The 25,459-nt window shown below is 41.1% G+C and overlaps 1 protein-coding gene across 4 annotated transcripts; it reads right to left on the bottom strand.

Annotated features, from left to right (window-relative positions):
* Positions 1-1,879: 1,879 nt before the first annotated feature.
* Positions 1,880-24,685, bottom strand: si:dkey-81h8.1 (uncharacterized). Of its 4 annotated transcripts, XR_003694264.1 has the most exons (10): positions 24,365-24,685; positions 20,378-20,480; positions 19,593-19,706; positions 19,385-19,441; positions 14,908-15,045; positions 5,660-5,707; positions 5,353-5,466; positions 2,819-2,911; positions 2,367-2,562; positions 1,880-1,906 (listed from the first exon to the last, which is right to left on the bottom strand). XR_003694264.1 is itself a non-coding variant. In XM_028597846.1 (9 exons), the coding sequence occupies exons 2-9, from the start codon at positions 20,471-20,473 to the stop codon at positions 2,455-2,457; spliced, it is 768 nt and encodes a 255-aa protein (XP_028453647.1). In that variant the 5' UTR covers positions 20,474-20,477; positions 24,365-24,685; the 3' UTR covers positions 1,990-2,454. The 4 variants fall into 4 exon arrangements, 3 of the variants coding, with proteins under 3 accessions (XP_028453647.1, XP_028453646.1, XP_028453648.1); XM_028597846.1 differs by lacking the exon at positions 1,880-1,906 and having other exon boundaries at positions 1,990-2,562; positions 20,378-20,477; XM_028597845.1 differs by lacking the exon at positions 1,880-1,906 and having other exon boundaries at positions 1,990-2,562.
* Between the last annotated feature and the right edge of the window lie 774 nt (positions 24,686-25,459).

Genomic DNA, 25,459 nt, shown 5'->3' on the forward strand with positions numbered 1-25,459 from the left:
AAGCTAGCCATACAAAACCATTTTTACTTTTTGAAATATGTTAGGTCCATATGTGTTTGTGTTATGTTGTGAATGTGAAAATAAACTGCTACCTCCTTTGTCAGCTCTAGCCACTGAAAAGAAATAAGCAGAGAAATCAGGCCAATTACAAAAGCTGGTCAGTCTGACATCATATTGCCTGAGCTCATTACTATTCAAGGATTCTGACAGCCAGGCTTTCATTGGCTAGCTGTTAGCCAATCAGATTCAAACAGCTTAGCTTATTGAATATTAATGAGAACTGGCAGAAATCGAGCTGAGTCTTCCTGTAGGCTTTCTATACCACGCTAGAATGGCTTGAAACAAGGTATATACATTTTCCACAAAAAATGTTACAGAGTCCATGGTAGAACTTCAGACATTACCACAAAGTAATGAAATACGTGTGGCAGGGCACCTTCAAGGTTAAATTCTTTCTGCAATTTGTTTAGTTGCCGCTCAAGAAGCTGTTGTTCCGCTTTCTGTTTTTTCTTAAGATTGACTGAAAAAGATATAGTAGAGACCCGAATAACAGCCTTAGCAGTTTCCCAAAGTAAACTAGGAGGTACATCTGGGGTACTGTTTCAGTAATGAAATAATTAAACTGTTCAATAAGATATGTTTTAAAATTGGGATTTTTAAGCAGGTGGTTTGGAAAGCGCCATTGGCCCCTAATGCTTTGAGTCCTGCCGGACATGACTAAAAATACCGGTGCGTGATCACTAATAATTATATTGCCTATAGAGCAAGAAAGGACCCTCTGAAGGGCATTTTTAGAGGTAAAAAAATTGTAAATCCTGAAGGATGATTTATGTACTTTTGAGTAAAATGTATACTGTTGATCGGTAGGGTGAAGGGTCCTCCAAGTGTCAGTGTATAGTATACACACCATGCAGCAGCCAAGTAGAGATCGACCTTGCCCCATATTAGACTGCACAGTTTTAATAGATCTAAGCACGGTTTTGGGCAACAGTTATGAGTCCAGTAACAATCCACTCAGAGAACAAACAAAATACCTTGGTGTAGAAATCAGAGGGACGAACCGGGGGCATACACATTTACCAAAGAGTGTCCCTTTATTCATTACATATCTGCCCGATGTGTCAGCCCTAACTTCCACCTCTGTCTTTTTAACTTTACATGTTTATTGTCATCTAGATGGGTGTCTTGTAGCAATGCAATCTGTACTTTCTCTTTTTTTAAGTAATTCAGAATCTTTTTATGTTTAATGGGGTTCTGAATCACGTGGACATTCCAAGAGCACAATTTAATTTCTGTAATATCAATGATCCCAAATTGTGCGTACCATAGATTTGCTTAGATACCTGTGCAGTATAAGACTCTGTGTACAAGACCTTCTGATAAACATATTAACATAACTAAAAAACAATGTGGAGAAAAGGAAGAGAAAAAAAGAAAAACAAACCAACCCAGCCCTCGTTCTCAAAACGCTTCTCTGAACACCCTACATTATGCATCCTATCTGTGCATCAAACCAGTGCTCTACAAGTAACCATATATAGTTATAAACGTCTTAAAAACACGTTATAAAATCACATTTAAACAGGACAGGGCATAAATAATATTCTGACTCACCACCGTCAGACACATATAGAGAAGCCATGTATAACAGAGGAGCCTACATAATAAGTATCTGAGAAAGAAAAGAAAAAAGAGGAAACGGTCCTCCACCATCCAGATTGGTTAGCCTGTGTGCAGCTATAAAGAGACCGACATCAAGAGGCTGGTGAGACGTTATCCATTAGCCTCGTTCACCCGATCCACCTGGAGAGTCGGGACTATGGTCTTGGCAGTAAAATCAGGGAAGTGTCCACGGAAGGTGAGCGGACCCTTCTCCCTGGCCAGCTGGAGGATGCGCTGCTTCACTCTGAAATGGTGCACCTTTACAATTTTTATAACCAGACAATAACAATAAATCTTATTAAATAATCTTATTTCAACAGTCAAATATGTTTTGGTCAAGACAACTTTAATAGTACATGGTTACATATTGAATCAGTCTTCACTCTAATCAACACACAACATGTGCACAGACTTTTAGTGAAGTGAATATATACTCTTGAAGGCGAACAAGATCGGTGCTTTCCCCACAATATCCAAGCTGAGTACCTAGTATACTAGTACTAGTATAACTAGTAGTTATTTTTATTTCTCTATACTTATTCTCTCTACTCTATACTTATTTTAGTGATCTTAGTATTTGAAGAATACATCAACATTGCTTGTAACATTAATCCATATCATAACCCCAACACACTGTATGTATTGCAGTGCTAATCCTAACCCTGTGTTCATGTATGCCAGAAGTGAAAGGACAGGATGACTACCTTTGATAACTTGTTGGAGGAATAGTTTTTCAGTTTTTACACTCTGACTGACATGACATTACACTACAGGAAGCAGTGTGTGTTGAGTTCATGGCTCTGTGGTCACAGCTTCTATTGGCTCCACCTGGGGTTCAGTAGGTGGGGTAGAGATGTCCTCCACCTGCTCTGAATCTGGTTCAGTCACAACTACAGCCACCTGTTGACACAAAGACAGCAGTAAAATGTGAACATGCCTTTGCAGAAAACATCAACCTGGTAATAAACAAAAAAAAAGATGCGCTAAGATATGCCAATTTATTCTTGATTCCTCTTACTTTGGCACACAGTGAATCAGCAAACTAAGGCAACTATGAGGCAACTAAGGAAATAACCTCAGTTATGGTGAGAGGCAGCACCCTGCATCATGTCCCTGCATAAAAATGGGGCCCTAACAAAGACTGTGTTTGTGGTACCTGAGAAGGCTCAGCTACAGCTGGAGCAGCCTGCTGCACGGCTGGAACAGGTGGGGGGCGCGTTTGTGGATAGACAGGTCTCTGGCTGGAAGCCTGTATGACACACACAGACACACACACACACACACACACACACACACATACAGACAGACAGACACACACACACAGCTCTTACTGCTATGTTTGGTAAGTAGTAGTTTCATCTCAGCCTTCTGTCAAACTACAATATCGGCAGTACTGACAGTAACAGGACACACTTTTACTGGCTCTATTACATTTTTATTTAAGTGAGCACAAAGACTCAAGGAAAGCTGGGAGTTGCACAGTCTGAGCTGTAAGCCTTCGGGGGACTTGCTCAGGGGCACCTCAGTAGTGATGAAGATGGAGGCTGTAAAGTAAGTAAAAACTTCACCACACATTTGTTGGGGAATAAGGAGAACTGAGGAAATGTATTTAACCACCTCATTCATCACCAAGATGCAGTGATGCATGAATTGATATGAATAACATATCTTTATTTAGCTATTGAATTGTAAAAACGTTCAATCACAGTAAATTATTAGAACTTTATAACAGGGTCCAAAATTAGCACCATCTATCAGCCAAATGCTGGTAAAATATGCATATAGCTGGTAGATTTGCTTCACTCACCAGCCACAAAATGATGGTTATCTATTGGCTGGTAAAACTTAAACATTCACTAGCCATTTGGCTGGTGGACCAAAAAGTTAATTAACTTGTATCGTCAAGCCTAGAAAACATGTAATATAATCATCATAACATAAATACACATAGCAAGGCAATTGTATGTGCCAACCTACTTGGCAATAAACCTGATTCTGGCATTGCTTATCCTATTTACCTTAAGCTTCATTAACACTAATAAGTTTTTATTTTTATGCGGCTTTTTGAGATAAAAACAATCTCCATCAGCACAAGAGTTTTAGCTCCAGTAGAACTAATCTCCATTCATATTACAGTAACATGTCTGACAACGCATATCAGAATCAGAATCAGTTAAATTGGCCAAGTATACTTACATACACAGTGTACTAAAGGAGTTCTGGTGAAAACTGACTGTTTACTGTTCTAAATGAATGTGCTACATTAAAACAAAAAGGAAATGTGAATCTGTTATTTTTAACACTGTGCTGCTTCAGTGCCGCTTAACACACACTGTAAGTAGGGCTGGGCGATATGGACCAAAAGTCATATCCCGATATATTTTGGCTGAATATCGATATACGATATATATCCCGATATTTTTTCCGCAAAGTGAGAGCAAATGTTCAGTCAAAGCCAAAATCAAATATGACATGTCACATGTAGTTTCATAGAAACAGTTGCAAAATCAAATAAATAATAAACCGGTTTCTTCACCTGGTTCATGATTAAATGCTCAGCTGTTCAAATAACAATAAAATGTAAACCTAAATACTGTATAACAGGAGTACCTTTTTTGAAATCAAAGCTCCATATTTGTGATTCGTTCCAAAGGTCAATTAAGCTTTTGATATTAATATAATCTACTTTGTTCAAAATGTAATGCCTCATGCCTGTAAGCCTAGGTTTATAGTCCCATTCTTCCACTTGATACTGCTTCCACTTAAGTAAACTAAAAGATGAACTATCGACTACAAAACAAAGAAACTAATTAATGTGTTAATACAAAGAATATTTATTATGATCGGTTCACAGATCTGAGTCCAAACGGAAACTTCACCCTTCTGAACTAAGAGTTTCTGCTTCAAGGTGAAGTTTAAAACAGACTGAAATGTCCAGGCTCATTCCTCCACTATTTATTTCTGTATGTATTTATGCGTTACATGTAATTTTAACGGGCACTGAGCTCCAGATCCTGCAGCCGCAGACGGTCTCTGCTGCCCCGCTGTAGCTTCTCTCCGTCCGCCTGCCGCCGGCAAACTTAGTGGAACTTTCCGCCGATATCGACATACAGGTCGTCCTGGACTACGTGTAAGATCCTACCGATCACCACTCTGTCTTTGGCTGGTCCGATTTGGATCAGCGGGGACCCTTGCAGCAGCGAGGCAAAGCTGTGTTTTTCCCGGGAAGAGACGCTGCGGCCGCCACGGAGCTCTCCGCCTCCCGCTGCCGCCGGAGCTCAGATTGCTGGTCGAAGGCGGCATACATAATCATAAAACACATTGTCACCTGTTAAATGTTATTCATTGCGGTTTGTTCTTTTCATTTCCTCTATCGAACATAATTAAGCAGTACAAAAGTCCGGCATCTTTAGCGTTGATCTGAATGCTTCGGACCCCTGTTCCAAGATGGCGGCGGTTTTGACGTATGTTTAGAACCTCAAGGCGACATCTGTGTATATATCTATGGGAGCAAGGATCACATTTGAACTATATCGATATATGCGATATGGTCTAATTCCATATCTCATTTAAAAATATATCGATATATTTTTTATATCGATATATCGCCCAGCCCTAGCTGTAAGAAATAAGTTATACGCTTATATGCTTTATCCCTGCATTATTTGGGTACTTTTTATCAGAACTCACCTGGGTTCCACCTGCAGCTAGGACACTGAGTCCAAACAGCATGGCAGTGATGCAGATCAACAGCTCCAGCACCAGAAAGATCACCAGCGTCCCCAGGATCCCGTCAATCAACAGCTATGGCCAGAGAAATCCAAGAGCATATAACATGAGAACACAGCAAGAATATGTCAATTAAAAAGTGTAAAAGACTCAAGACATCTTGTCTATCACTTAAAGACATTTCTGTCTTCTACATGCACTCTACAAAACAAGACAACATAACCTGTCTGACCAAAGTATTGTGTTGTAACAGTAGTCAATCACTTACTTTACACTTTTGCTCGATCAGCCCGGTGCATTTCCTGAAACAATGTTGCTGCAGTGGACAGTAAAGACAAAGAAACAAGGAGTCTGCTTTTTCACAACATGTAGTGTCAACTATGACTTCATGTAATTATTTTTACAGTACATGGTTCTACTTAGGGATCAGTGATTAGGTAGTTAAGGGTGTGCTACATTGCCTGCCTCCTCTATTGCATGAAAATAATCCCCATGCATGTGGGACTTGATTCAATTAAAGATTGTTAAATCAGTTTTTTAATCCCACATATACAACTATAATGTAGGTCAAGCATTTGTTAGCTCCCCTCATTAATAATAATTCAGATTTCTTTCTAGAACTACTTTGTACTGCTATATCTGTGGTCTACTGATCTACTGTAAAGAAAAATCTCAAATTATTCCTCCAAGTCCAAATGTATATCATTCTTTCTTTGTATCTCAGACATCTTCAACATGTTGAAATCTGGGGCCATATTCATAAAGTACCATATCTATCACTAGGAGCCCTCATGTCACTCAAAATTCATCCTGAATGTCTTCCAGGCTCACAGTAGACAAGAGGTTTTGTCAAATTATTAACTTATTCGTTTTTGTCAAAACAGCATCACTAAGCAAAATTAAAAGAAGCGGTAGAAGAATAAACTTGGTGTGTAATATCGCTGATGCTTACATTCCTCTGCTTTAATGTGTTTTTATGTACCATCCTAAATTAAATCTGTGCTAATGATTCTGTGTAAATGTAATCTGCAAGTCCTCCTAGTTTACCTTTGGTACACCACAAAAACACCACCGTTTTTGCACTTTGAAAGCTTCCTGTCCAGCTTCCTCAAAACGCCCCACCACCTCATCGACCTTGGCATGAGGTGGGTAGTTTGACAGGGGGATTTCTTTTGTGTGTCAGATTATTATGAATAATTTCTACAGGTAATGTTTAATATAATGCACGGTAGAGAAGGCAAAAATATTTCTCAGTTCTCAGCTGAGATGGACACATTAACGTTAATGCTGCAGTGTTTACCATTGCACTTTAGCCTAGCAGCTAGCAAAGTTTCCTTCTGCTTATAGCTTAATCCCTGACAAAACCGCATAATTAAATTTCAGCCTGCATGCACGTTTTGTAGCCTAAAATATTGGTAGAGAGAGACACAAGTTGCCCTTTTGGCTCTCTCTCTGCTCAGCTGCTAGACCTCTATGATATTGACATCATCATCTTTGCTATCTCTTTTTCCTCTCGCTTTTTCTCACAGCTGCACTAATACGCTACTCTCAATTACCGCTAGCTCATCTGATGTCACTCACTTAAGGTACCCTGCCATTCTCGCTCTAATTTACGCTACTCATGTAGGGGGGTTGCGGTTAACTGCCGTACTGCGGTGATAAAAATAAAAAGTCGCAGAGGACAGGTTTCAAAGTGAATGTGAAGAAAAGCAACCTCGAGCCAAGGCAGCAAGCAGTTTTTGTGGGTCTTTGCCTGAATTCCATCACAATGTCATGTCAGCATCTCATACTGCTCAGAGGGTGATGAACATTCTGACCCTCCCGGACCGATTACAGATGGGCAGGCAGGTGGGGTTGATTCAGTTTCAGAGGCTGCTGGGCATGATTTCAGCTACAGTAGCTGTTGTTTCCTTTGGAATTCTTAGGGCTTGGCCATTGCAGACAGGACAGGCATGTGAAACTTTTTGTATAACTTACAAACCTTCAAGCTTTGCGTCAATAGAGGGACAGGGCGCTTTTGTTCTATGGACTCCCCCTCAGGAACTTTCCCCCGAAGGACTGTGGTAACAACAGGTTGGGTAGCAGTCTGGGAAGGCCCTTGGAGCGGGGGGCGAACACATCAATGTTTTAGACTTGAGGGCGGTTCATCTTTCTCTAAAAGCTCTCCACCACTCTATTCAGGACAGACATGTCTGTATAACATAAATCACCAGGGAGGCACCAGATCTCTGCTCTGTCTCCAGGTCGCACAGAAACTCCTGTTTTGGGCCTTTCAGCATCCGGCTTTGCTCAGGGCACTTTACATTCCGGGAGTAAACCAGGCAGCAGTCCCGGACTGGTCCTCCCTTAGGACTACCCACTGCAGGATGTGGTTCTCCCTGCTGTACGTACGGTAATACAGGAAGTCAAATGAACAGTTTTTCACGTGTGTTAAGTTACGACGTGTGGGAATAAAGTTGAGCTAAAGACGATTTACCGTCTCCTCATAAATATATATATATATATATTATATGAAGATAGCAACACTTCACATGGTGTCAGAAGTGAACCGACACGGCACGCTGACTCTGGAACGTAGTTTCACTGGAGGAAACCGCCCAGGAGGGCAAAGTATTTGGCGCCGGAGCAGCTTAACTTCGCTAAACCGGAGGGCTGGCCCAATTGTAAACAACGCTTCTCCAGGTACCGACTAGCAACAAAGCTTAACAAAGAGCCAGCCGATGTCCAGGTCAGCGCATTGATTTATTCAATGGGCCCGGAGGCTGAACAAGTGTACAAATTGTTCGTCTTGGAGGATGATGAGGAACAGGATTTTGACTATGTGCTGAGGCTGTTTGACGAGCACTTTGTGCCGAAAAGGAACGTGATTTTCGAGAGAGCACGTTTCCACTCGCGGATGCAAGAGGCGGGTGAGTCCGTTGAACAGTACATAAGGCACCTGTATGAACTCGCAACTCACTGTGACTTTCATGAGAAGGAGGAGGAAATAAGAGATAGACTTGTCATAGGGATTAAAGACAAAGATCTTTCATTGAAGCTACAAATGACAACCTTAGAAAAAAGGCAGTCGACATGGCCAGGCACTTTAGCTATTGAAGCAACAGAACAGCGACATCTGGGCCAGTGTAAGTGGCTAAACACACAGTACGAGGCAACAGGAGGATGAAAAGAAAATGAAAGGCAAAACTGTGGAAAATGTGGGCGCAGGCATGCAGGAGACAAATGCCCGGCTAAAGACAGAGAATGTAATAAATGCCACAAAATTGGTCACTTTGCAAACAAATGCAAAACCTGAATGATACAAGAAGTGACTGAAGAAGTTGATAGCTTATTCTTAGGCTCAATAGATGAGACTACAACCAAGAATGAGGCTACAGTGGATGAAGTCATCACCGATACAGAGCCACCATGGCACACAACTCTAGTGATATGCCGCTACTCCAGTTAGCTTCAAGATAGATTCTGGTGCTGACACAACAATAATAAATGAGGCTACATATAGCCGCCTCAGTGTGGAGCCAAAACTTAGTCCAGTTACCTCTAAACTGGAAAGTCCGGAAGGAAAAGTGGTCCATTTGGGGCAATTCCTAGCCAAGATACAAGAGTCAAAAGTGAGAAAAATAACAGACTGTTACTTTAGGGTAATAGTGGCAAAGTCTACATGTGACAACCTACTGAGCAGATCTGTCGGTGTTCGCCTGGCTCTGATATAACACATCGAAGAAGTCGGTGTGTTTGGGGAGTTAGGACTGCTTAAAGGAGAACTCCGGGCAAGTTTTCCGTTAATCTTGATTGCTATATGTATAGGAGTACTGCCGATAGCAAAAAAAAACGAGCCGAATCGGTGCTAGCAACACGGAGATGCTGCAGCTAATGCCGAGAGCTCCCACTCAGCTAAAACGGCAGTTATGGGGGCATAAGATAAAGAGTGCCTTTGTGCCTCTTAAAAGACACAAAATGCAATTAAAATGTCTGTGCAACATGAACAGGGCCCTTACATGACAACAACATGCATTTAGCAACTTAGCCATTGTTTAAATTCACCTACCCTCTTAATGGCTAGCTGCTGTCTGGGATGAGTGAGTGTGTTCAGCCAGGCTCCGGTAATAATCATCACGCAGCAGTTCCATGTGTATTTGTAGCATATATATCCATTTTGTGTGCTGTCGTTGGTGAATATGAATCTCTGCAGTGGCGAATTGTGTTGTAGTTTCCTTAGCCAGGCTAGCAGCCCTGACCAGCATCCAGCTTCTACTCCACCCCGCCTCCCTCGCCTGCCGCGGCAACAACAATCCACAGGCGCCCGCTGGTCTGGTGGAGGTCCTCCAGAGGACAGTTCATGCTTTTGCGGCGAAATTTTGAAGTTTATTCCCCCCTCAAAAATAGGTAATTGAGCACTGTAGTGGTTCCATCAGTGACTATGTAACTACATGGAAACAGACCAAATGATGCCTGTTTCTTGTACAGTATAATAGCGTTACTGAAGGCTAGCTCTAGCGCCATAGTTACGTTACCCCAAGCTTCTTCCCTTGTGAACACCTCCGCTTTTCACACACTACGCTCCGATCTGCACACTGCTGTTTACCTTTTCCTGCTACAACTGAATTCCCACGGGACTTCAGCGCAAGGCTATACAGCCTTCTGTAATGCTACAAGAAACAGCATAATTTGGTCTGTTTCCATGTAGATACATAGTCACTGATATGATCATAACCACTACAGTGCTCAATTACCTATTTTTGAGGGGGGAATAAACTTCAAAATTTCGCCGCGAAAGCATGAACTGTCCTCTGGAGGACCTCCACCAGACCAGCGGGCGCCTGTGGATTGTTGTCGGTGCGGCAGGCGAGGGAGGCGGGGTGGAGTAGAAGCTGGATGCCGGTCAGGACTGCTAGCCTGGCTAAGGAAACTACCACACAATTCGCCACTGTATTCACCAACGACAGCACAAAAATGGATATATATGCTCCAAATACACATGGAACTGCTGCGTGATGATTATTACCGGAGCCTGGCTGAACACACTCACTCATCCCAGACGGCAGCTAGCAGATAAGAGGGTAGGGGAATTTAAACAATAGCTAAGTTGCTAAATGCATCTTGTTGTCATGTAAGGGCCCTGTTCATTTTAATTGCATTTTGTGTCTGTTAAGAGGCACAAAGGCACTCTTTATCTTAGATCTTAGATGACTATGCCCAGAGTTCTCCTTTAAAGGAGACCCCATAAAAATAGTCCTAAAAGAAAATGCTAAGCCATACAGCGTCGCAGCCGCTCGCCACATACCCATTCCACTGCTATCTAAAGTAGAAGAAGAGCTGAAGCTAATGGAAGAAAATGGGATAATAGAGCGCGTGATGGAGCCCACAGAATGGGTAGCGCCAATGGTGCCTGTGATTAAGCCGACTGGAAGAGTAAGAATCTGTGTAGGTCTTATTAAACTGAATGAGAACTTGAAAACGGAAAAGTTGATCTTGCCACCACAGACAGCATCTTGCACAAACTGGCCGGAAGTAAGGTGTACACAACTCTGGATGCTGCCAGTGGATTTTGGCAGATGGCCCTAGACAAAGAAAGTTCAAACTTTCATAACACCAAATGGTCACTAATGCCTTAATCGGCTCCCATTCGGAATAATTTCCGCACCAGAGATATTCCAAAGAAGGATGCAAGAACTCCTGCAGGATCACAAGGGCATGGTAGTTTACATGGACAACATACTTGTGTTCGGAGCCACTCTGGAAGAGCACGACCGCCGACTGAAAAGGGTGATGGAGACAATCCGCGCATCTGGCCTAAAACTCAACCACCAGATGTGTACGTTCAGGCAGCCTTCCCTTCACTTCTTGGGCCAGGTTATAAGTCAGGAGGGCATAACTCAAAGCCCAGAAAGAGTGTCCGCCATCACCGCCCTGGAGACACCTACAAATCTGAATGAGTTAAAAAGAGTACTCGGTATGGTGAATTATGTTGGCAGATACATACTCGACTTGTCACAAATCCTTCATCCCCTTAACGAGCTGTTGAAGAAAACAGGAGCATGGGTGTGGGATTCGCAGCAAGAAGCAGCCTTCAAGAAGGTACCTGCACCTGTTCTTCAGTACTTTGATCCAAAACTGCCCACTGTAGTAGGTGCTGATGCATCCAGTTATGGATTGGGAGGAGTACTGCTGTAAAATCATGGAGGCACACTCAAACCAGTAGCCTACTGCTCTCGTACACTAAATGAAGCAGAAAAGAAAAGGAGTGTCTTGCTAGTGTATGGGCTTCAGAAAAGTTCTATCTATATCTGTGTGGTCTGGAAAGCTACAAATTACTTACCGACCATAAACCACTGGTAACTCTCATCAACCACAGAGTCCTAGACAAAACTCCACTGAGGTGTCAGCGACTTCTAATCCGCCTAATGAAGTTCAACCCTGTCGCTGAGTACATCCCAAGTAAGAACCTGATAGTATCTGCCGTGCTGTCGAGGCACCTGGAGTCAAAAGTGGACGACACAAAACTGAGCGAGGACATCCAGGCATACGTGGATGCCATCGAAGAGCTGGAAAGGCCTAAAACAGTGCTGGAGCTTATAAAGGCAGAGAGAGAGAAGGATGAAACCCTGCAGAAGGTCAGACAATACATTAAGTCTGGCTGGCCGCGATATAAAAGAGATGTTGTCAAACCAGTTTTAGACTATTTTATGGAGAGAAGTAGTCTTAGCGAGCATAATGGACTGGTAAAAAAGGGAAACCAAATAGTGATCCCACAAACAATGAGAACTGAGATGCTGGAGAGGATCCACCATGGGCATCAAGGCCTAAACAAATCCAGAGAGAGATACAATGATGCCGTCTGGTGGCCAAAGATTAGCCTTGCGGTAAAGGAGAAAGTCTCCTCATGCCCACACTGTAATGAGCACAAACCAAGCCAAAGCCGGGAACCACTCATCACAACGCCTTTGCCGGAGCTCCCTTGGCAAAAACTAGCTGCAGATCTTTGTGAGTTTAAACGAAAGCATTTCCTGGTTGTTATTGACTATTATTCAAGATGGCTTGAAGTATTAAGTCTCACCCAGAACACAAGTGAAGCAGTTATAAGTAAGCTGATGAGCATATTCACACGGTTTGGGATACCTGAAGAGCTGATTACAGATAACGGCCTCACGGCAGTTCCAGGTCTTCACATCCAAGTACGACATCCAGCATACAGGGACATAGCCACGGAGCCGGCAAAAGAAAGCCCAGCCAGACTCCTCATGGGAAGGAGACCACAGTCCTCAAGCTCTACCATCAGCTGAGATCATTTACAAATGATTACAGACCAGTTATGTTAAAGGAAAAGAGAAAGGTCTGAGCAGAATGTTTTTTTGTTTATATTTGCTTGTTCATTTGTATTACTGTTAATGTCTACTTGAACAGTAAGTTTGAAAAGAATAATATTGATAAGTAGAATAAGATAAATTATGCTTATTTGATACATGGGTTTCTTAAAAGGGAGAATACGGAAAATATTATATTTTCATACAAAAGGCAATTTCAGAGTATGTTTCTTATATACAGTTGTTTTGTTTAATAATGTATGAAACCCCAAACTAAAAGGGGGAGATGTCACATAAACCTGTTACGATCTGTGATTGAGCATACGTCAGTGCGTACGCATACGTACGGTAATACAGAAAGTCAAATGAACAGTTTTTCACGTGTGTTAAGTTACGACGTGTGGGAATAAAGTCAAACTAAAGACGATTTACCGTCTCCTCATAAATATATATTATATGAAGATAGCAACACTTCACACTATTAAGGCGTACACTTATGCTATAGCTCTCTTCTATTAGGCAGTAGGAGGTGTCCCAGTGGGGAGACATCCCTTGGTTCATTAAGGAAGCATAACGACTGCAACCGTACAGATCTCTCATATCTCCATCATGGGATTTACCTTTGGTGCTAAAGTCCTTGACTCAAGCTCCTTACGAACCTGTAGAACAGGCCAACCTTAGGTTTCTGTCTCACAAAACGGCTTTCCTCTTGGCTATGTGCTCTGCCAAGAGAGTTAGCAAGTTACATGCTCTGTCCTGTGAGGGTAATAAGGCTTATATTGCACACACTCAGGCTCTGAGAAACTCTCACAACCAGCTATTTGTTTGTTTTGATGGCAAAAAGTTGGGACTCCCTGTTTCTAAACAGAGTTTATCCTATTGGATTGTAAATACTATCTCTGCAGCCTATTCTGGGCAGAACCTCCTCTGAACCAGAGGCAAGGTTGCTTCCTGGGCTGCTCTTGGAGGAGTTCCCAGTGCACCAGCAACATGAAATGCTCCCTGTACTTTTTCCAGGTTCTACAGATTGAATGTGGCATCCCCTGCACCATTGGGTTACGTGGTTCTACCCCCAGCTGCGGGGCGAGGTTGTGATGGGGACCTCTGTTCCTCGCTACCCTGATGGTACTAGTCATCAAGGTAAGATAAGACTAGGTCTGATAAGGTCGAAATAGACTATAACTATGGATCTGTGAGACCGAAAGATTGTCGTTTAGAACGGGCTGAGGCATCCTAGGCCAGAGGAAGAGGCACAGCCACCTGGATGCTCTTATGGATGGTGGCCAAGCCTTCCAAGGTCAGTCACATGACTTTGTTGACATAAGGTCTCGCGGATAGGTTGAAGGATTGCAGTATTCAAGGTAAGACTATGGTGACGGTCATTGCTCGGTCTCATAGATCCATAGTTGTAGTCATAACTTACGTTCTGAATGCACAGCAGTACTGTGGTTGAACAAATCATCTCTATGAACAGTGTCACTGCCTAGCTGACAAAACCTTGTCTTCTTCAGTTATTAACTTCAGTTATTACTATGGGCTCAGAGCTGTGAATGTAACAAGCAGCAGCCAGTGTCCCTAACTTGTCCCAGACTGATGACCTTTTTTGTTCTGCCGCAAATGCTTTGTGAATTACCAAAAGATCAGAATGACCACACTAGTTTCAGGAGTTTTTGCTAACTTGGCAAGTTAGGAGCTACACCTTTACCTTTATCAACATCACAGTGGCCAGTAAATATCTGTGATGATGTGACAGCAGCTCTACAGTAGCCACTTCTGGACTGGAAATATATTTTTCATACTTACACTGTTTTCAACTGACTTGTTTCTAGTTTGATAAAACAAAGTGACAGTATAACCTGAGAGGGTTTCTTTTGTTCAGGATATATTACTGTAATGCAAACATTGTTTCAGTCTTGCACCAGGCAAGACTCATATCTTCCAAAGATAAACAATGCAGATAGCAAACCTAAATACTGATCACAGGCTAGTTAATTTATATTACTAATTATTAATAGTCACCCAAGTTTATCTTGGAGATGTAATTCAGTCATGTGCTGTGGAAGTCAGTCCTAATCAGACTGTAACATGACTTTACTACATTTTTACAGCAGAAAAGCTTTCTCCACAGATTTTTTTTAAGACAATTTAACCCCTTATCTATAGCATTTTATATAAAGCTCTGGCCTTAGTGTGTAGGTTTTGAAGAGAATACCACAGCATGTAGCTCCAGTCTGCGGCAGTGTTCACAGTGGTAAGAGTCCTGGCGGTAGGGCAGGTGTTTGGACATCAGACCCAGGGCAGCAGTGGCAAATGCAGCACTGATGAGGTGCAGAACCAGGACACATTTAACCTGCACATGATAACAGAGGTGTTCATATAGAATAATGTAATAACACCAGGGTTATTGTAGTAAACTAAAACAAAAATAAGCAGTGAGAAATATTTTTAGTGAACTGAAACTAAATAAAAACAAAACCTTCAAGAAAAACAAATTAAACTGAAACGTTTTTGCTAGGTTAAAAACTAATAAAAATAAAATAAAAATGAATGAAACATTAAACATCATGGCTATTCTCCAACCATGTATTTTGTATGTGTATATAGCTACACACGTCTGAGACATTATACCCGGCCCTAACAAAAACAAACTAAAATTAAATATATATAAACTAAAAAACCTTAGTTTATACCTTTCTGAAAAACTGAAACTAAACTAAAACTAGCAAAGGCATTCTGAAAACTAACAATAACTGAAAATAAAATAGGGAGAAAAACTCATTAAATGCAATAATTAAGATCAGTGTGTGTGATGGAATAGTGGCATTAGAATGTGCCAGAGGCAACCAAATTTGGGCTATTAAGGCTAAAAAAAATCTCCGGGGAGCATACCCCCAGACCATACACTACCAATATTTTGGGCCCTGTAGAAAGCTATTCATTCTAGCCTCTTTTTGGGCCCTCCTCACATGAGGGCCCTGGGTACTCAGTCCCCTTTCCACCCCCCCAGTCCGACGCCCCTAGGCATCCCTACAGAGATTTTGTTTCTGTTGACTTTGAATGAATTGTGTTTTTACGATGATAAAAATTGTAATCTATATAATTAAATAGAGTCTGGTGGGTTCACAGTTTCATGTTAAACAAAAAGGATTTTACTCTTTTACAAAAAGATGAACCTCTGCAGGGATCCTTTCCATAATGTTTCAGCAATTTCAGCATGTCAATGGCAATACAAGCACTTTTTTGGAAGTAAACTGAAGGTGCACAATTGCCCAATGACTCACATTGCAGCTTGTTTCGCCGCTCGGGACTCCAGCAATCTTGCTTATTACTGAACCACTTTCAAAGATTGTTGTTCCCATCAGTCACTTGGACACAAAAACATAGGAAAATAGGGTCCAGGTTGAAAAAAAAACTAAAGGCCTACGTCAACTGGCGGCCCACGGACCACATCCGGTCCACCAAAGATTTCAGTCCGCCCGCAGAATAATCATGAATTCAGAAAATGTGAAGAGGAAAAAATCCCTTCTGGTATTTAGCATTTCAAGCAGGTAACATTACACAGGTAGAGCACAAACCCAGCCCCCTGTATTTACATCTTATTCACATGCCAGGATTCTGTAAGCGATGCCCATGCTCCACACACACAGCTGACCCGAGAGGTGTGTGTACACAACACGCAGTACAATATCAATACCCACTCACCTGTTCTACAGGCATAAACATGTAGGAAGCAATATTTCAATCTGCTCTGTCTGGGCTGTCCACTCTTGTCCCCCGCACTGTTTTATGCAAACACAGCTCTAGCCTACTCTGCAAATAGCAAATTTTTACGAACAAGCTAAAACAAAAGCTGTCGGTTTGTAGTCTAACTGTTTATCTTGAATCTTGAAATTTTGACAAATTATTATGAACTTAACTGCTGGTTAAACACACCAGTCTGCTGGAGCAATCAATGTATGGATGCGTTATAAGACTAAAAGAGATGCATGTGGCTACTTAATATGCACGTGAATGATGCAATCGTTATGTTCGTGTTCTTCATTCTTGATGATGATACTGGTTATATTATTTTATAACAGCATCGTTTCATTGCAAATGAAGCATACATGGCAAATGCAGAGCCTGCTTATCAGCAGTCTAGCAGTTAGCAATATTATTATTAAAGCTGTTGTTTTCCCTGTCAACTTTTCACTTCGGCCTCTTTTTTTCTTTCTTTCTGCAAGCATTTTCCAACAATCAGGACACTGCATATTACAACAACCATGTTTCCATAATCACAGACTTTAACCAGAGAATGTCTAATAAGGAGAGAACTTCCACTCTCTGGAAACTTCCGGCTTCTGAACTGGTTGCAGTTCCACTCTGGTTCCATATGAGGGTGCTCACGGGCAAGTGCAGAATGAATTGAGGTCTATGGAGCAATACCCCTCAAAATCCACTTTTCTCAGGATATAATTTTTTGTCTAGTAATTTGAATGTTGCATTCAAAGAAGGCAAAGAAAATAACACTGCTGGGTGTTAGATTTTTTTGATAAGTTGCTTTTTTGATCTAAAAAGCCTTTTAAAATGTCAATGACGTAATACACATCGTACGGCCAGATATACTGCTTTACAGCAAACTCTGAGTCACTTGCTTTTTTTCTCTCGAGGCATCGACAACACAGCTGACAGGTTAGGCAAATAAAAGTGCCAGTAACCAAAAAAAAAATTGCTATGGACAAAAAAAGAACTTGGGCGAAAAAGTCCACCTTAAAGGTCCAATATGTAATATTTGTACTGTAATAAATCCAAAAATGACACCAATGCCTCATCAGATATTAAGGAAACATGTTAAACTGAAATACTATCTTTTCTGACAACAATGCTAATTTCAGTATTTTTTCTTTTTGAAATTTACATTCCGTGACGGAATTTATGTTTATGTTTTGATCTGTGTGTTGTTATCAACGGCCCAGTTTGACAGCCAGGCCGGGTTGCCAGATATACCTGTAAAAACGTAAACGTAAAACACTCAAACGAACAGGATCAACGGAGATAGATTCTACATGACATAAAAAAAAAGAAAACAGCATGTTTCTAACAGTTGCGTGACCAGAGACGTAACAACCCCCTGGTAAATATTGGAGATGTATTTGAAAGATGGAGACAGCTTAGAGCCCAAAAGGACGCAGAGTTGGCTTATTTTCTCCTGAACCGGTAAGCATTAGCTCCACGCTAATTTATCACAGCTACTAGGGATGGGCATTTTTTGTCATTTCAACATTTGTGTACTCACATTGAATTATATAGCTAGAGTAACAGAGTTGGTTACTCGCAAAAACAAGTGAGACATATCCAGTAAAGTGATCCCGACTGGTCCTGGCTAACGCCGCCATGCTAACCCTGCTAACTGTTAACGTTACCGGGAAGCCCATGGCTGTTTACAGCGTGTAGCCTCTTGAGCGTCTGGAGCCGACAACGGTGAGTTATTTTAAGCCACGAGAGGGGGGCTGTAAATCGGAAAGAGGGGACTATGAGTTTGCAGTGTGTTTAGTGATTGTTGCCGTAATTCTAAGCCAATGAAGTGTGTTCCGTCGGCAAGGTAGTGGTATTTTTAGCGTTTCGTATTGTAATTCTAAGCCGAGGAAGTGTGCCTGACTGGCGTGTGGAGAGGACAGTGAGGTTGTTGTGTTTTTAGCGGTTCATACTGTAATTTTAAGCCGAAAAAGTGTGTTTGTTAGTTGGTTATAGAGCTCCACGTGAGCACGGGCTTTTATGACTGTCAATATAGCCAGCATCTAACGTTAGCTACTCGGCTGTGTTGTGGAGTAATGTCTGGCTATGTGAGAAAAGCGTCCAGCTACATTGTTGTGAATGCTGCGGTCTCAGCCTGGCAACCCCCGTGAACTTCGAGTCTGGGCAGGAGGGGGCGGGGGAGACGACTCTCCAGTATTTTGAATTGGTAGTGCAGTAACTATTTTAACCGCTAGCTGCCAGTATTACACACAATATTACATATTGCACCTTTAACATTTTTAGAGAATGCCCGTAGAGGGGCTCTGACATTCTGGTTCCGCTTCGGATGCCATCAAGCGGGATCTCTGGTCGTAAACAGTCCTTCACTGACTAATCAGCATTCATTAGCAGAATGCTAGCGTATTATGGGCAACAACGACTCAACCTGTAAGAAATCAAAAGGACATCAGTTCTCGTTCATTCAACTTTAGACAATCAGGCAAAAAGAGACAAATTTTGCTGTCTAGCTCCATAGATTCCCATTCATTTTGCACTCGCCCGCGATCACCCCCAGTGGAGCTCTGGTGGAACTGCAACCAAATTCGGTACAATGGGGCTTAATAGGGAGTGAACAGGCTCTCCGTAGACGGGCTCTGCTTTAACCATCACTCCTCAGTGAACTGCCTCCTAGTCTGAGATCTTTTTCTAGTTAAAGAGCCAGTTATAATTATGGAGTTTCCATATTTTTAGGGGTTTGCTCACATGTAAAAAATATAGCATTAATTCAGTAAGAAAGTGAAAATATTGAACCAGAATAGGCGTATTAGGTATATATTTTTTTTTAAAAGTCCGGCCCCCGGAGTGTCTGCTTTGAAAAATTCTGGCCTTTGGAAAAATGCAGTTGATGACCCCTGGCCTACGTGTTATAGTTTGTTGTATGAATCTATCTGATTGTGTGTGATGTGTATACTTACCCAAAAAAGAGTAGGTTTCCTTCCACTGTGGACCAACACTGACCCAGACAAAGTCACCTAGTGGGTTACAATACAACTTGCTTAGACAAAGCAGGAGGAATTGTGGGTTGGATTTGAATATGAAGTATTAAGCCCACAAGTTATATCTTAATAAAGTGCTGACAAAAATATGAAAGCAAAACGTCCCATTCAGTGGCCTCTAACTTACCTGTATGACAACAATCAGGAAGAGGGCCACATCTCCCGTAAAGTGGACCTCATGGATCTGGAGCACAGAGGCACTCAGACAGAGAATCAAAGCCCCGATAACGATCTGGATGGCCTGAGAGGTGGGGTAAAGAGCAGGTAGACAAGCTGATCAGCATGTTAAGTCCTACAGATGTATACAAAATATGGCAAATAGGGTTGTAGCAATTTACCGGTTTCAGGATATAACGTGCCAAAAAAAACGTACAGTTATCATACAATTTGCTTATTTAAGGTATTGAAAAACGTTTAGTATTAAATTCAAAAGGGAAACTTATTTTGCATACTTCCATTCAAAGAAATGGTTTCAAGTTTCAATTATGATAAGGTGTTCAACCAAAAAAAGGCTTTTTATTTTAATTTCTTTTGAGGGTCATTGTAACTGATAATAATAATAATAATAATAATAATTATTATTATTATTATTATTATTATTATTATTATTGTGTAATACAGTATACCGTGAGACCGTGACATTTTCTAAGATGGTTATTGTACTTTAAAAATCTCATACCGTTGCAACCCTAATGGCAATATTTGAAAGAAATGCACGAAAATATCCCTTTAAATCAAATCCCAAAACCAGGCTGATACTTTTTTCTGTGTTGAACACATGAGATCATAATTATAGTATGATATGTCCCATACAAAGTCAGGGATGCATGCATGCATATGTGAGTTTGAATCACTACTGACAGGACATATCGTAAATAATTTGGTTAACAAACTCTGAATGCTCCCGCTCACCCCCAGAGTCTTGGGCTCCATCTTGAGGTGGGACTGCAGTTGGCCTGGGGAGAGTGTGCCCACTGCAACCACCGGGTCTTTGTCATTAAGAGCCATCCTGCTGCTGATGGAGAAATTAACATTATGTAGAAAAGGATTGAGTAGGGATGTAACGATGCATCGTGAATTGGATAAAAATCTGTGTAAAGATTGCAACCAGTTAAGATTAAAAAAAATTATTGAAATGCAATTTTTAAATGGCGTAGGGCAAAAAAGTGAAACAAAAGTATCATCTTTTGTTTCAGTTTTTATTCTATTTCATTTTTTTCTAGTTAGTTTAATGTGGGATTTGTGTTAAACATTTAATTATTATTTTTAGTATTTGCATTGCCTTGAATATGTAACTGATTTCTTTAGAATATTACACTCTTAAAGTGTACATCATTTTAAATCTCTTATATCATTTAATGAAGTATTAGGTCACTGTATGACTCTCTTTTAAAGTGTGGGATTTTACATAAGCTATGTATTATGTACTGAAAAGCTTGTTGTAGTCATCCTTGATGTTCGCTCACATGTTTCATCCAAGGCCTGTGAAAAAGACCAATTCCTATGTTCCAGCTCTCAGGCCATTAAAGGGGATTGATTAGATAAAAGTTTCTACACTAGATGTCTATCTGATAGTGCTATAGCAACATTTATGGAAGTAATTCTAACAGCATTTAATTCAGTACCATGCCTTAATATAACAGAGGATTCCTGTTAACTTTAGTCCCTCCCAAATTGATCATTTTGTAGACGGTGATGCGGCCTTGCTACGGACGACTTTAGACTCTGTTCCTCCTCTCAAAAAGAAGGGGATGAAACAAAGGAAATTAGCACCTTGGTATAACTCCCAAACCCATAAATTAAAACAAACCTCATGAAAACTTGAAAGTAAATGGCGTTCCACCAATCTGGAAGAATCTCGTTTGGACTGGCTAGACAGTCTGAAAACATAGAAACGCCCTCAGAAATGCCAGAGCAGCTTTTTACGCATCATTAATAGAAGAAAATAAGAACAACCCCAGGTTTCTTTTCAGCACTGTAGCCAGGCTGACAGAAAGTCACAGCTCTAGTGAGCCATCTATTCCTATAACTCTGAGTAGTGACGACTTCATGAGCTTCTTTAATGATAAAATTATAACAATTAGAGATTAAATCCATGGTAACGCTTTCTATGAAGCCTGTCTCTATAATGCATAATAAACACAGTTAAAAGCGTGTTATAATCCTATAATGCTCTATAAGTATAATCATGTTAACCAAGGGTAAAGCTTCTTTAAGTAACCTAGTTGGGAAGGGTCTAAGAGACAGGTAGTTGGCTTAGCTGTCACATTGATGCTTCAACATTATTCACTGGTATTTTTTCTGTACTAATTAAGCTTCTTCCCCAGAGTCCTTGTGCTTTCTCACCTCGCAGGTTTCCTTGGATCATGGTGACACCTGGATCGTGGTTGCGCCTGCTGCCGTGGTCCTGCTTGACGCCCACTCCGCTTCTATTATTTTTAGATATGTTTCTATTATAATTACTGCTATTATTGCTTCTATTAATACAACCCCAAATCAGAAAAAGTTGGGACAGTATGGAAAACACAAATAAAAAAAGAAAGTAGTGCTTTCTAAATGTACTTTGACTTGTATTTCATTGCAGACAATGTGAACACAAAATATTTCATATTTTGTCTGGTCAACTTAATTTCATTTGTAAATATACATCCTTTCCTGTCATTCAGACCTGCAACACATTCCAAAAAAGGTTGGGACAGGAGCAATTTAGGGCTAGTTATCAGGTAAATTGGTTAAATAATGATGTGATTTGAAACAGGTGATGTCAACAGGTGATTGTAATTATGATTTGGTACAAAAGCAGCATTCAAGAAAGGTCTAGTCCTTTAGCAGCAAAGATGGGCCGAGGATCGCCAGTTTGCCAACAAATATATGAGAAAATTATTGAAATGTTTAAAAACAATGTTCCTCAAAGAAAGATAGGAAGACATTTGCTTATTTCACCTTCAATAGTGCATAACATAATTAAAAGATTCAAGGAATGTGGAGGAATTTCAGTGCGTAAAGGGCGCAAGCCAAAGCTGAACAACCGTGATCTCCGATCCCTCAGGCGGCACTGCATCAAGAATCGTCATTCATCTATAAGCGATATCACCACATGGGCTCAGGACTACTTTGGCAAACCTTTGTCAAGTACCACAATACGTAGTTACATCCACAAATGCCAGTTAAAACTGTACTGTGCCAAAAGGAAGCCCTATGTTAAGAGTGTCCAGAAGCGCCGTCAACTTCTCTGGGCTCGGAGGCATCTGGGATGGACCATCACACAGTGGAAACGTGTACTGTGGTCAGATGAATCAGTATTTCAGGTATTTTTTGGGAGAAATGGACGCCGTGTGCTCCGGTCCAAAGAAGAAAAGGATCATCCAGACTGTTACCAGCAACAAGTCCAAAAGCCAGGGTCTGTCATGGTATGGGGTTGTGTCAGTGCCCTTGGCAAAGGTAACTTGCACTTCTGTGATGGCACCATTAATGCTGAAAAGTACATAGAGATTTTGGAGCACAATATGCTGCCTTCAAGAAGACATCTTTTCCAGGGACGTCCATGCATATTTCAACAAAATAATGCAAAACCACATTCTGCACACATTACAAAGTCCTGGCTGCGGAGGAAGAGGATACGGGTATTTGACTGGCCTGCCTGCAGTCCCGACCTGTCTCCAATAGAGAATGTGTGGTGCATTTTGAAGCGCAAAATGTGACAACGAAGACCCCGTACTGTTGCCCACCTTAAGACTTGTTTGCAGCAAGAATGGGACAAAATTACACCTGAAACACTTGGTGTCTTGAGTCCCTAAACGTCTTTTAAGTGTTGTGAAAAGGAATGGCAACATTACAAAGTGGTAAATATTTTACTGGTCCAACTTTTTTTGAAATGTGTTGCAAGAACCAAAATAGAAATTTTGTTTTTTGAAAAATAAAACAATAAAAATCATGAGGAACACATTAAATTATGTGCTGTTGTATTGTCTGCAATGAAATACAAGTCAAAGTACATTTAGAAATCACTACTTTCTTTTTTTATTTGTGTTTTCCATACTGTCCCAACTTTTTCTGATTTGGGGTTGTATTATTATACTAAATATACTGCTAATCTTATTATTAGTAGTCTTATTTCTATTATTTTTATAGTATATTATTGTGGTTGCTGCAAAGTAAGGGCTTGCTCATGGGGGAATGTTGGGTGTCTAAATTATAGTGTGGTCTAGTATATATGAAAAGTGTCCTGAGAACTTCTATTATGATTTGACACTATAAATAAAATCGAATTGTATCAATACTGATCTAGAAGTAATGTCCTCCTGAACAAAGCCTGAAGGCTGACTTTCAATTTCATTGAAAATTTCATTAACAGCCATGAGTCAGCAAAACTAAGGGCTTCTGCTATTTCTGAGGAGACTACAAAATTACAGTGTTGGCCTCCATCATTTTTATCGGCTGAGTATTGTATACGTATGGGAGAGTATTCCAGATCTTTTTTATATAGCCTATAGACAGCAGCATCCAAAAACACTGTTTTTTTTTTTTAAATCAATTTCTATAAACTCTATAAAGACACAGAGCATTCAGTGCTTCGTGTAGGCTAGTTAAAATCGCGAACACTGAGAACAGTTCATGCTGTCGTCCGCAGCACAGACTGATGGGACCGCAGTGGGATTTGGCACAGCTCCAGGAGTCTCGGCAAAACAGATCGGGCCGTTCCGTGCAGGACAACTGAATATTTTTGGATAGCCCTCCAATGATGTTCTTTCCTCAGCACTGAGTTCACAAACTATTGTGATGAAAGCTGACGTATCGCTTCTTCGGCGCTGTTTTCAATGACACTTCGTCCTGTCCCAGGTTAGGCTACTTGTCCTTATTCCTCCTGCGGGACAAAATGCCGTGAACAGATGATCTTACCTCCGCTGTGTTCTAGCAGCTAGCCGTCTCTTTGGATCTGCTCGGTCACGGTGTCGCCTACAGCCGGGTGTGCTGTCGGTGTTGTGTAGGTGCTCTGCTGCAGCAGGGTGTGTTCAGGAGCTGGATTTCACTGCAGCACACTGATGCTGCGACTTGTTCTGCAGACTTGCTGTCTGATGCAGTTCACATGCACGACTGCAGACAGGGGAGCCAACGGGCTGGTGGGCTCTATTACGTAGACTGTACCTTCGCAAAAAAGTGTAGGCTAATACAGCTAGCACTGAATGATGCTTTATTAATACAAGTTTAGTCTCAGCGAATTGTGACAGGACACACAGAGGGAAGTAGCAGATGGTTTTTGGGACCTCAATACACTGGCACACGCCCCAACCAGAGAGAGAGGTGTGTGTGTGTGTGTGTGTGGGGGGGGGGTTACACAGAAAGCCTAAGTGAAGAGAGAAGACAAGGAGGATAATCTATGGAGAGAGAGAAAGTGACAGAACGTTTGTCTCAATAGTTGAAACATGAACCCAAAACCCATTAACATTTGGATCTGATGAGAGAAACAAAAGCATTCCCAGTAACAATTCCATGCAGAATTCTCCACTGTAGATCTCCTCTTTTTGTATTATTCAGGGTGGTTTGTAAAGTTCTCTCCACTCAGGCTTTAAATCATCCCTCAGGATTATGTTAATAATAATTTATAAATATAAATTATTGTTGTTTTTGTGTTGTTTTATTTTTAGTGGCCAATACTTGTTTTGTAAAATTCAGCAGGTGGAAAATAGAGCAAAAAAACATAAAATGGTCACTTAGTTTTATTCACAGTTTATTAATATCTAACGCTGTCCAAACTGCTCTAAATTCCAAATTTCAAGTTCATTGAGTACCCAGAAATACACCCGCCAAGTGTGAAGTATATCGGATGAAATGTTATTGAGAAATTTTATGACAACCGGACACGTAGGCAGACATGCACACACTCTCACATGCACACACACAAACACACACACACACACAGAGGGTCCTGCCTTTTTGATTGAATGTCGTACGTTTGGGATTGATGAAATAGATTTTGGCCATGAGGTGGCACTA

The sequence above is a fragment of the Perca flavescens genome, chromosome 14 (genome assembly GCF_004354835.1).
Source record: "Perca flavescens isolate YP-PL-M2 chromosome 14, PFLA_1.0, whole genome shotgun sequence".
NCBI lineage: Eukaryota > Metazoa > Chordata > Actinopteri > Perciformes > Percidae > Perca > Perca flavescens.

Coding starts and splice junctions, on each gene's coding strand:
- si:dkey-81h8.1 (XM_028597846.1), bottom strand. CDS start 20,473: ATGGCTCTTAATGACAAAGACCCGGTGGTTGCAGTGGGCACACTCTCC. Junction 19,707..20,377: donor TGGAGCCCAAGACTCTGGGG/GTGAGCGGGAGC, acceptor CCCACCTCTCAG/GCCATCCAGATCGTTATCGG. Junction 5,467..5,659: donor TGATCGAGCAAAAGTGTAAA/GTAAGTGATTGA, acceptor CTCTGGCCATAG/CTGTTGATTGACGGGATCCT.